General features: G+C 40.9%; 1 protein-coding gene across 15 annotated transcripts in view; it reads right to left on the bottom strand.

Moving 5' to 3' along the window:
• AAK1 (AP2 associated kinase 1) overlaps positions 1-12,873 on the bottom strand; it is a 170,141-nt gene that overhangs the window by 19,031 nt on the left and 138,237 nt on the right. For 6 of the 15 annotated variants that reach the window (XM_070379341.1, XM_070379342.1, XM_070379329.1 and 3 more), the window contains 3 exons: positions 4,130-4,231; positions 2,957-3,058; positions 1,465-1,575 (listed from right to left, as the gene is read on the bottom strand). The exons of 3 other annotated variants lie outside the window; for them this stretch is intronic. In XM_070379341.1, coding sequence (XP_070235442.1) covers positions 1,465-1,575; positions 2,957-3,058; positions 4,130-4,231 — 315 coding nt within the window. The remainder of the gene's footprint in view (positions 1-1,464; positions 1,576-2,956; positions 3,059-4,129; positions 4,232-12,873) is intronic. 6 more of the 15 variants (XM_070379332.1, XM_070379343.1, XM_070379334.1 and 3 more) reach the window with 3 other exon arrangements.

The following is a 12,873-nucleotide window of genomic DNA, read 5'->3' as shown; positions in this document are numbered from 1 at the left end:
GAAAATGCTTATTCTCCTGCATTGAAATAAAAGTAGTAAAGCTGGAAAACTTGAGGAAATAGAAAAAAAATGCTTTAGAGCTAGCCGTGTTAAGACTTTTATAAATGAGAAGGGAGAAGGGTTACAGGAAGAGTTCTCCCTACCTTTATATGGTCATTAAATATAGTTATTGTGAGAGATCTCTTCAACATCAGTAATTCATAAAGGCATGGGAGTTAAGTCATTTACCTTCTTCATTGAGCTAACAGAGGCTGGACTAACAACGCTAGAAAAACTCAAAACCAGAGGTAGCAGGGAGATAATTAGTTGCCCTTTAAGAAGTAACCACTGTACGAGCTAGTGCTAAGTCACTTCAGTTATGTCTGACTCTTTGCGATCCTATGGACCATAGCCTACCATACACAGACAAAACAAAACAACATACTTCTGAAAGGCCACACTGCCCTGTGATTGGGAAAACAGAGATTTAAGGCAGAAGTTTGCTAGAAATTCTTCTCCATTCTACAAGCAAGTGCTAGCTGAGCACCAGTTTTGCAAGTGATGCTTCTCTGTAATTATGCATCACAGCTGACACACTCCTGTCAGACATAATTGGCTAAATAGGAAACTTGTCACTACACATTCTATAAAAACACAGTCATTTTAATGCTATCAAGGATAAAAACAAAAACTCAGCTATTACCATTGCAAACTAAAGGCTAACTATTTTTCAGTCATATCAGGGAGGCTTCCTTCCTACATTTCCCTCAGAAAGGACTTAACAGCTATTCCTTTTATATGTATTTGCTCCTTCTAGAAAACCACTTTCACTGTCTGAGCCCAGAAAGTTTACTGGATGCCCATGTTCTGTGTCTGCCACTCTCACAAACCACTCAATGAACAGAACTCAATTCAAGCTATTTTTCTGTCCAGCAGAAGTTCAAACCAGTATTAACACAAGACAAAGAAATAAAACTAGTAGACTAGAAAGAGAAATATAGTAATTAATCATGACTCCAAGGTTAACTAAAATTCAAACCTTTTCTGAGTTCAATCTTTGAGGACTCACTTTTGAGGAACAGTGCTTTTTTCTTTATTATAGTAATCACTACCAAAAAACTTAAAATCTGATTAATGAAACAGTTTTAGGTTCTAAGGCCACCCAGTATCTAATCAGAGCCAGTTCGTGGACAGTCAGTGATCTCCCTGAGCTGACTACAAAGGCATGTAGCTGTGTCTTTAAGAGAAAGCATGGGATATCTGCATTAGAGGTGACTGTGAGAAAGCCACACCTCCACAATCTGCCATCCCAGCCTGATTAAATATTCTTAGTGAAAGGAACTTTAACACAGGGGCTAAAAGTACAAACTCGAGTTTTCCACTCAAGGAGGTGGTTAGAAAACTTCACTAGCAAAGACTTTTGTTAAGGGAAATTCTCTTCTCCTCTAAGGATACATGTGGGCTCGAGAAGAGGAAAGTGTTTACCTTTATGGGCCGGAGCAGAGATGGCTATGGGGGCAAACTCTTCCAGAAGGTCAGTAGTGGGGTTAGAAAGCAGAGAGCAATCAATCAGGGAATCTTCCCCGGTGAGAGAATCTGAGTCCAGATTAACAGCATCCCAGGTCAGTGACGGCATTAAATGGCACACACAACAATATCACAGGTTAGGTCTTAGCTTTTGAGTTATTGCATTTATATTATACATATGAGCCAAGGCGGGAGGAAGAAAACCAAAAGAAACACGTTAAGCACTCTGGATTTTCATCTACAGAAACATGTATTTCTAAACTCTTAACAGTAATATATAAATATGGAAGAATTTTTTGCTTGGAGGTTACTGGTTAAGCAAGTAAATGGTTTGGATGCCAATAAAACTTTGGCAACTCAGTTCTCAGCAAATGCTGTTTGGGAAAAAGGACTCCGCAGCTAGAGTTTCACTTAAATCTTCCCTAAAATTTCATTGAAAACATTTATTACAGGATGAGGTATCCAAGCTGACAAGAAGTGGGTTATCCCTGGCTTCTTATTAGCAGAATATGACATGATTAGACAGCACCTTCTAGAACTCAACCCGATGCCCATTCAAAACAGAATTATCTTGTCTCTTATTAGTACTCTTTAAATTTGAATTGGTCCTCTGAGCACATGACTTTGTTTTAGTTAAGGAACAGAGGAAAGATAAAATTCAGAGTTCCAAGTATTTCAACATATGAATTGTTTTCTGCAAAAGTTTTCTAGGAGAAAACAGCCAAGTAAGCACAAGAAAAAGAACTATATTGTCTCCTATCTTAATTCTTTTTTAACCTGGTTGAGTTTATTCTCATATTTCCCAGACTTCTAATTGTTTCTATTCCAAGTTGGCATAGTGGACACTTTTATCAAGGTAATTACGGACTCGACAAAATGAAGGTTAGCAAATCTCTATTTAAGGAACTGTAGTTAAGGAATTCTACTAAGAGTGAACTTTGAAATTGGGTTAAAAGCAATGACAAAACTAGGGAAGATTTCAATTTTGCCTAAAATTTAATAACAAATCATCTAGATATGATCAAAGCTCTGGGCTGGGAACAGAATGTTAACATACATAGCATGAGTTCCCATGGACATGACAGATACTGTTGAGAGAAAGACTGCTCAGTACCCTGGAGGAGTTAAGGGTATCCTTACAGCACAGTTCTTTCATTAAGAAACTAGAGAGAACCTGAAGCAGTGAAAAAATTCTTAAGACTGAAACCAAAGAAAGCTCAGGAATCACTCTATAGAGAACACGGCCTCAAAAAGTGCTCCACTCTTTATCAAGGAAACACATCCCTCAACATCTAGAAGCTGGAGCTATAATGATGCAGAGCATCATTGTGGGAGGAGCTAACCAGGCTGAGAAATAAATAAGCCCAGGACCACTGGCTGCAAGCAGAACATCTGACTCAGCGCTGCTGGCACTGACCAGTCCCTGCAGCTGTAGAGACTCCTGACTGACCTGTGCGGTTCGAGGTCACAGATTCCGTCTGAGATGGGAGGCGCTGAGGCACCGGGGGCTCCAGTCCTGGTATCAGACTCTCAACAGCAACATCAGCTTTTTCTTTTGTGACAGAGCATTAAGAGAGGAGAGGAAAGGGTGAGGAAAAGGGAATCAGAAGGTTCTTGGGATGATTCTGCAAAGGCTTTCTTCTGCAATTCTCTAAAATGCCCATCTCGGGCAAGATGGAAAGCATGTTAAGATTCTTTCTTTTTCTTGATTTGAGTGTCTGGGCTACCCTGACCAAGCAGGCACTACTGTGGTTAACCATTGTGTCTAATTTTGGTGATTCTCAGTTTTCATAAATAAATGCAGAACGGGAGCCACCCCAGCAGACCTCTTACATGTCAGAAGACATAGGCTGAAGGCACGTTAATGTCTTCCGGGAATTGTGCTTTTCTTAAGGGATAAACTTAGGGCAAACACGTTCTGTGTCTTGCAAAGGCAACTGGTCCATCCTGAGTCCCATGCCATGATGTAGCTGGAGGTACTCTTTACCATGCGACATCCCCCAGCTGGAGGCGCATCTCTCTGAAGGGTCATGGCATTTCTGAGTTCTGGGACTTCGTGCCCCATAGTACAGGGACTCCAGATATTTTATGGGTTTTGCCTGCCTTGTGGTTGGAGCACAAGAAAATGTAAAAGAAAGCAGATCAAGCCACCAGATCAAGATTCTACTCCTGGTGCTTCACCATGGGGCAAATGTTTTCTCAGTTATTGACACTTGGCACATATGGAGGCCTTCTAAAGAAGAATCTGCTACAGGCAAAGACCACCTCAAAACCAACTTCTTTCACAAAGCTTTTGCAATGAAATGTCAATTTTCCCACATTCCCCTTCATTCATAAGAAATTCACTCTAGAAATCTCAGTGTTTCAAGAAAGGCATAAATAATAGCACTCCCTTCTGCTGCGGGGAGGCAGAGAAAACACTCCTTTGGAGTGATAACAAGGGAAATCAACTAACCCTGGCTTCTGGTTCAGCAGAAGGCAATGCTTCAACACCAGGAGGCTTTTTAGCATTTCTACTCCTCTGCAGGGTTATTCAGTAGGGAACTGTTAACCAGTGGGTTGCCATTCTTGAAACAGACACACATCTCATGCACAACAGAAGACACAAAGAGAATGACTTTACCAATTACAGCATCAGAAGTGCTACCAAAAGGATCTGTCATAGGCAAGAGGTCAGGGAGCAGAAGAGAAGTGTCAGGAGATTTGAGTCCCTCAATTAGTTTTTCTAGGTTGGGCAGAGAAGTAAAGACAAAGCAAAAATGCAATGAGATATTCAAGTAAGCCAATCATTTACCATATCCTATGCAAACATTTGAGGGATCAAAATTTTATACAGGTTCAGCATAAAAACAAATAACTGCTAGTATCTTGTTAAAACCATGCTCTCAAAGTTTAAAAATGATTATTTCCCCAAATGAACTAGTCACTTTGTAAGGCATTCAAGATGCTGCCTTAAATGTGTTTGTTTTTAAATTTGCAGTATAATTTACACTGAATAAGAATACAAGTTACCAATTTTAAGAGTACAATTTGATGAATTTTGACAAACGTACACACAAGCACCACTGAAATAATGAAGCAGAAGGTTTCCATCACCCCAAAAGGACCTGTGTGCCCCTCTCTGGTCAATGCCTTCCTCTGAGCCCCAGGCCCTGGCAACAACTGATCTGCATTCCGTCCTTGTAGCTTTGCTTCTTTTCTGATGTCCTTCATTTAGCATGATGCAATTGAGATTCCTCCATGTTGTGGTACATATCAGCTGTTTGTTTTACTGCTGAGTGTCACTGTATGAATGCACTTCATTTTGTTGATTCATTCATCAGCTGATGGACTTTCGGTTATTTCCAGCTTTTAGTTATTAAAAATAAAGCTGCCATAGGGATCCCTATAGCTCAAACAGTAAAGAATCTGCCTTCAGTGCAGGAGACTCGGATTTGATCCCTGGGTCAGGAAGATCCCCTGGAGAAGGGAATGGCAATCCACTCCAGTATTCTTGCCTGGAGAATCCCATGGACAGAGGAGCCTGGCGGGCTACAGTCTGTGGGGTCATAAAGAGTCAGACACGACTGAGCGACTAACAACTATTACTACTAAAGCTGCCATAAACATACACATATGAGTTTTTGTGTGTTTGTATCTCCTTCTGAGCTTAGTTTTGAATCTCTCCCCTTTTTTTGAACTTGCACTTAGAAATGGTTTATAGCTCACCAAGAGAAGCAATGAAACCACACCTAGGTTTAACTTCAACAATCATTTACTGTCCGCCAACTTACAGCTTGTGACACTCCCAGTACTCATTATTAAACTGTCAAATCTTATAAAATTCACTTAAGCCTGCAGGTGGATTACTTCTGATGTCTTTTGGCTAAAGAACAAAAGGACATTAGAAGCCACCAGATTTGTCACACCTGATAACTTAATGTGTGATAACATGCACACTGTTTCCTTCCAAGACAAGTCTTTATAGACAATTCTTTCAACAACTCTCTACCTTTTAAAAGTAGAGCATTAACTTGACACAAAATAATGAATCACAGACTCTTAGAGAAAGAAAGGAATTAAGAGCTCATACTTCCTTTAACTTACAGAGACTGAGTGAGACCACACAAATTCTATTACTTGCCTAAGTAAAGGCCTGTCAACAATGTCTTTTCTACCTCAGAAATAAAGTGCCATTAAAATAAAACTAAGACATCTAAGAAAAAGCAGTGACAACTGTGTGTATATAATATCTTAATCTGTATTCTTCTAGGCTATTAGGAATAGAGATAAGCAAAGATGAAACAGATATTCACTGAGGGACAGAAGCCAGATTTTAGGTGACCTGTAATTGAGATGATCTGTAACTGCACAGGTGAAACAAAATAATGGATTTTAGTGTCTAGGCAAGATAACTTGCTTTGGTACAATTAACACTGCAGAAAAAGCCATTTTTATAGGTGAAACCAATTTACCATTTTTAGAAAGTATAATATGCGGATATATTGGAATTAAATACCAGTAAGCGACATTTCTCATTGATACCTAATTTATATTGAAGGAAGGAAGGAAAGAAGAAAGCAGCCTCTGAGCAGCAGAGGATGAAACTCAGGGTTCTAACCAAGTACACGAACATAATAACATCAGCATTACTCTTGAACTACAGATGACATGGTGAGAAAAGATGTTTAAAGTTTCTTGGGCAATTTTCTGCATACTGGCAAAAGTAAGATGGTTTTCCCCCCAAATCTAATTTTTCATTATTCTGAGCACTGGCTTTGGTTTTATTCCCCCCTAACAAGGACCTTTCACGTTAAAAAAAAAAAAAAGTGATGATCTGCTTTTTTCACTTCTAGCACTCAGACATTTGCAATCTTATGAAGTCCTGGACAAAAGGGAAAGAGCCCACATGTCTTGCTTGTCTTTCACCGGAGGCCTGTTTGTCTTGGCCTGTCCAGTGAGTGGGTGTGACTCTGGGGCTGTTCCTGAAACGGATCTCCTTACCTGTAAAATGCAGACAGCTACCCCCCAACCTTTTCGTATTAGTCACTCAGACATCATCTCTAAGCCTTTCCCCACACTCTCTGTCACAGTAGCAACTTTCTGGAACACTCTGCTTTCACTTCTCTTACAGCCCTTGAAGGCAGGGAAGGTAGATTCTTAATTTCTGATCCCCAGTTCCCGGTTCCCTCTCGTCCTCTGTCACATCTCTGCCTTTTGGCTTCATTGGAGAGGTGGGGAGGACAGAGGATCGATGGCAGAAAGGCAGGTCCTTCAACAAGAATCTAATTTTTTATTAGCCATTAGCAAAAAACATGAGAGGGTAAAAGAATATGTGTGTGCATGCGTGCATATGTGTGTTTATGGTGATATATAATGGGGTGGGGGTGGGTTAAATGGCCATGTTTAAGAAGGCTTTATTGACCAAACCTCAAAGTAACAGGCTGCTCACATAGATAACCTGTATGGTCACTGCTACTTAAGAATATTCAAATATGGGAACTAGGGAAGGAGAAGCAGGGATCAGAGTTAAAACTAGGCACAAAACACGGAGTGAGAGTCCAGGCCACAGCCTGTGCAGAAACAGCTTCTTTCACTACCAGCACTCTTGCTGAGAGTGGGCAGTCCCTTACTCAGTGCTATTGTAACAAAGGTTGTCGCCTGCATTTGCAGAGTTCAATGCCAAACATTCTCATTCATTATTCACAAAACCCCCTGGAGTTTGGGAATATCCATGCAGTTGAGAATGGACATCAGAGACCTCGAGAATGTGTGACCTGTCCAAGTCACAGATGGGACATGACAGAGGCTGGACTTGACTTCAAACTTTCCTCCCCATGCTGCACAAAGGGTCTGCCTAGCTTCATTACCAGAGAAGGGGTTTTCACAGACATGGTCTCATGAACAATGGTTAAGTTATAAAAGATATGTTAACACTGGAAAGAACTTCAGATCTTATCCAATTAGCCTTCTCATTTGCAGATGAGGAAACAGCTTCAGAAATGTGAAGCCACTTGCCTAAGATCTTCTAGCAAATAAGTCACAGAATTAACTAGGACTAGGACCCAGATCTTTACATACAGAGATTCATCCTTCTGGTTTAACTAAGGCTTCAACTGCTTTAAAGTGCACAGACTCAGGATTTGCCTGGTGGTCCAATGGTTAAGAATGTGCCCACTAATGTGGGGGACATGGTTCAATCCCTATCAGGGAACTAAGATCCCACATGCTTCAGCTAAGCCTGTGTTCTGCAACTACTGAGGCCTCGTGCTGCAACTACTGAAGCCTACACGCCTACAGCCCATGCTCTGCGACAAGAGAAGCAACTGCCACGAGAAGCCCACACACTTCAACCAGAGAGTAGGGCCCACTCGCCACAACTAGAGAAAAAGCCTGCACAAAGCAGTGAAGATGCAGCACAGCCATAAATAAAAGTGTACAGACTCCTAGAAGATAAATTTTAAGCTGTTACCGGTCATTTCTGGTCACTGTAAATGGAGAAATTGACGAGAAATTATAAGAGAAATTAAAAGAAAGGCTACAGGAGGCTGACAGCCTCTAAACCACAGCCTAGATGCCTCCTAAGTGTATCAAGGTCTGGTTTTGATATCCCTCATTTTACAAATTATTGCCTCTCTCACATTTTTATAAAAACACTCTGAGGCTGTGTATTATGACAGAGGAAAGAGTAGAGAGGGTGGTGAATCTAGGAAACTGGGAAGTATTCTTTAGGATTCAAAACCTTATGACCAAGCCCCACACCACCGTATGACTTGTTGCCATCTAACAAAGAATTCTATAGTTTAACTTGAATAATGGGAAGTGGCTTCCCTGGGAGCAAAAACAAAACCCAAATTCTGGGACAGCTCATACTTGAAATGCATAGAGGCTCACACTCTATTTCCCAATTACACAAAGTGACAGACCAGTGAAACCAAGAAATAATTCATAAATTGCATTTTGCAACGATCGAATCATCCCAAGAAACATTTTACAAGAGTTTTCAATATCTTCTGTGTTAGAATCAAAAGTCCATGACTCCATCTTATTGCAGTATATGTGAAAAGCAGTGGACAATTATGGATAGAAGAAAATGATCCAGTTTTATATCAGTTCCTAGGCTGACTCTGATATTTTCAGATCCGGCTTCAGATTCTACATGTGTGTTGGAGGGAAAGGGGAGAAAATTCCTGGATTTGAGGAGGTTATTATTTATCTACTCTGATTGTAATACTGTACATTTTCAGCTGGAGTCTGCAAAATCCTCTCAAATAAATAAGCAACATGAAAGAGCCAAAGGGCCTGAGTTTACATTAGTTACCTAATTTTTCTAAGCATCAGTTTTCTCACCTGTAAATACAGGTTAAGAACTACTTTAAAAGGTTGTCAGGATTAAATGGGCATATTTATTAGAAATTAATGTGTGTGTGTGTTTATAAATTGAAATACTTAGCACATAAAAGAGGTGTGAGATTACAGTAGTGAAAATGGGTGAAATTCTAGAATTTTCTCAAATGCCTTGGTATGAGAATAGAATAAGCAGAATTCCTTGAATAATGTGAAGTGGGAGGTGGAGGCAGCATGTAGAGAGGAAAAACAGGTGAGGGAGGTGGGAGGGGGGTTCAGGTGGAGAGGACACACATATGCCTGTGGCCAATTCATGTCAATGTATGGCAAAAACCATCACAATAAAGTAATTATCCTCTAATTAAAACAAATAAATTGATTTTTTAAAAAGAATAACATTAAAGGTAAAAAAAAAAGAACCAGGGGACCTGGGTTCTGCACAAAGTTTGTGTGGCACTTTGGGCAAATCACTGTCTCTCTCTGGATCTAAGTCTTCCCACCGATAAAATGAAGATAAACTTAAAGATGCTATCAACCTCTAAAAGTTCAATCATACAATATGAGGGGAAAACCAGAAAGTAGGAACTGGTTGCTTAGAAGACAGATAGCTGAATGATGACACTGGAGCTCTGAACTGGTACTGACGGCAGAGAAGGACACCCGGAGGACTCCTCAGTGACATGGGCAGGAGCTAAAATGAGTGGCCCCAAGGTGGCAGGTTTTGGGCAATGCAGAGAGCTGTTCATCCTGCAAACTCAGCTCAGACATGCCCAGCCGGGTGAACAGGGAATGAGGCTGGGGGGAATATCTAAACTTGCTTCTCATTTGAAAAAAGAACAAATTGCAATTTTTTTTTACCCTAGTATAAAAATAATATCTGTTTACTGTATAAAATTTGGGAAATATAAATAAGCTACAGGATAAAAGTTAAACTACCCCAAATTTCCCTTGTAGAGATAGCCACTGTTAAGTGTTTTTTGGGAAGATATATTTATTTTTGGCTGCCCAGGGTCTTCGTTGCTGCACAGGCTTTTTTTCTAGTTGCGGCAAGCCAGGGCTACTCTAGTTGCAGTGTGCAGGCTTCTCACTGCAGCAGTTTCTCTTGTTGCGGAGCACAGGCTCTGGGACACGTGGGCTCAGCAGTTGTGGCTCCCGGCTCTAGAGCACAGGCTCAGTAGTTGGGGCTCACAAGTTTTGTTGCTCTCCCTGACCAGGGATCAAACCAGTGTCTCTTGCATTGCAAGGCAGTCTTAACCACTGGATCACCAGGGAAGCTCCACTGTTGAGTTTTAAACAAATACTCTTTCATTCTTTTCCTATATAAACTGATTGTTCAATGAATATTTAAGCATACTCATGTCTTCATGGAGATAATGTATTAGAAAGGAACTGCTGTCAATAAGGAAGTAAAATCTCAAAGACCACGTTATCCACCCCAAGAGCTGTACTAATGATGTTCCCACAAGCAGGATCAGAGTGTGTCCATTTTCTGATCCCTTCACTAAGCATGAGGCACTGGGTTATTTCCATCTTTACCAAGCTGACAGCAGAAGCTGAGCACCTCACTGCTTTATAATTGGTATATTATATATACCAATTAAATGATAGTGAACTTTAAAAAAATATTCCTTACTGATAATTCATACTTTATTTTATGAATTGTCTTCTCTTATTTTCCCGTTGGTGGTATTTTCCTATCACATTCTCAGTACTATAATCAGTTCTTTCCCAAGTCTCTAGGCTTCTCAAAAATGAGTCAGATTAAGTCCTTGGAAAAGCACTGAAATCACAGTTAAAAGACTGAGAAGGTAGACTGCTAAAGAAAAATGGATGCAGAATTAGTTAGCCTGGACAGTGGAGACCAAGACTGCTTTTGAAGGAGAGGACTGTTAGAACTTAGAAATGAAGGAAGGAGTGAAAGGGTCTTCTCTGAGCACCACCCCTCTCCTTCAAAGTAAGTCAAATGGCGTCAGGGACTAGGAGAAGAGAGGAGAAGGCAACTGCTGGAGCTGGGGGCAGGAATTCATCCATTTCAGATGTAGATCCCTCTCCTCTCAAGGTTTAGTTATTGAAAACATATATCACAAAAAGGGTAATAAATTCTTCATAAACCAGTCTAAGGATAGATAATCAGAACCACTTCCTGGCATGAGACCAGGGAATACTGCAAGTTGTAAAATTTCTCTCTTAAAATCTCAAAAATGAGGATAGATATCTATTTATACAGACTAATAAGACTAAGGGCTTGCTCAGGGCCCATTCCAACCCTAATGAGAAATAGGCATGAGGAATAAAGCAGAATGAACTTAAGACACAGAAGAGCCAGATGCAAGCCTCATCAAAAAAGATGATATGGCTGCTCCAGCTGTGTGGCTTTGGAAACTGTATGTCGTGTTGACTTGGGGTGTGAGCCCTGAAGTCTTGTAACAAGAGATTCTGTTTTTAGAATTTAGCCACTCTAAACAGCTCCTATCACTGAGAAACCAGGCACTAAACTGTGACATCTGCACGCTGGAATCAAAAGTCAATCTCCATGACGCATTCTAAGTCCATTTTAGAGAACTGAATCTGTGGGAAGAAAAACTTTCCAGAGTAAAGACACGCACTCTGATCTACTTTGGACCTTTTAATATCACAAGATGGCAGTAGGAAGTGAGGAAGATGCCAAGCAAATAGCTCTGAGAAGAATGCCAATCTTAACAATAAACTACTAAGGAAATGCAGCTTCTCTTGCCTGCTTGTCGAAAGAAGACAGAGGGCTGTAAGCCAAGAAGTATTTTTTTTTTAAGTTATTAATTCTAGGAAGTAGTGCTCATGGGGCAACTAATGTGTTCTTGCTTAGTCTTGTGGAACACTGATGTCGAAAGCTCAGTATGAAGGGGTTGCTATAAAAATCCTTTCCTCAAACTCTGAGCACTGCTGGCAGAAATGTAAAGATGTATAGTCACTGTGGGAAACAGTATGGTAGTTCCTCAGAAAACTAAAAACCGATTTACCGTACGTCCTAGAAATTCCATTTTCGGGTACATACCCCAAAGAATCTTGAGTTTTGAAGAGACATTTGCACAGTCATGTTCACCGAAGCATTATTCACAACAGCCCAAAGACAGAAGCAAACCATGTGTCAACTGACGGATGGATGAGCAAAACACAATAGAATATTATTCAGCCTTAAGAAGAAAGGAATTTCTGACATATGCTACAATATGCATGAACCATGAGGCATTATGTCATGTGAAATGTTAGTCGCTCAGTCATGTCTAACTCTTTGCAACCCCATGGACAGTAGCCTGCCAGTCTCCTCTGTCCCTGGAATTTTTCAGGCAGGAACAGGGTTGGAGTGATTTGACTAAAACCACCTAGCTACTAAGTGGCTAGAACCAAGCTCTTACATGTTCAAATCCGTTCCTGTATTTCCCTAAACCTTAAGGTGAGCTCTCTAGTCAAAGGCCTGATTGACCTGGGATGGATGCAAAGGAGACCACTAGCTGCCTTGGGCTGTGGGCCAACAAAGAGCAGGGAGCTCAGTCACACAGAATTAGGGCCTCCCTCCCTCACTCACAAGGCAAGAGACTGCGTGACACACCCACCCATTTGTATTATCTGTAGGCTCAAAGGATATTATATGTGTAAACATTTAAAGAGCATAAAATAAATGTCAAGTCATAGACACAGTTGTTAGGAGACTGAGGTTCCATGACTCTCACCACCAGGAAGGATGAGTGTGGGAGGGGAAAGCGCGTATGTAAAACCAACCAACCAATACACCTGACCAGTGTCCACCATGGGGTGGAGAGAGTGACCAACTGCTTGCTTTGAGGGGCAGGAGACAAACCCGCAGTCTGCCATGGGACCAGAGACCCTAAATTCTCAGCCCTTTCCTCACTGCAGTATTTCAAGATGCTGCGGAAGGATATGGGGACAAAGAGCTATAACTGAACGCTGCTGAATGTGCCACAGGCTGGGCATTGAAGTAAATGAAATATTCAGACACAACGGTCACATGCCATCCTTAGCCCAAATTCCAGACAGCAGCATGAA

Source organism: Bos mutus, chromosome 11 (assembly GCF_027580195.1).
Source record: "Bos mutus isolate GX-2022 chromosome 11, NWIPB_WYAK_1.1, whole genome shotgun sequence".
NCBI classification, from domain to species: Eukaryota; Metazoa; Chordata; class Mammalia; order Artiodactyla; family Bovidae; genus Bos; species Bos mutus.
This window is presented reverse-complemented; position numbering and strand designations above follow the sequence as displayed.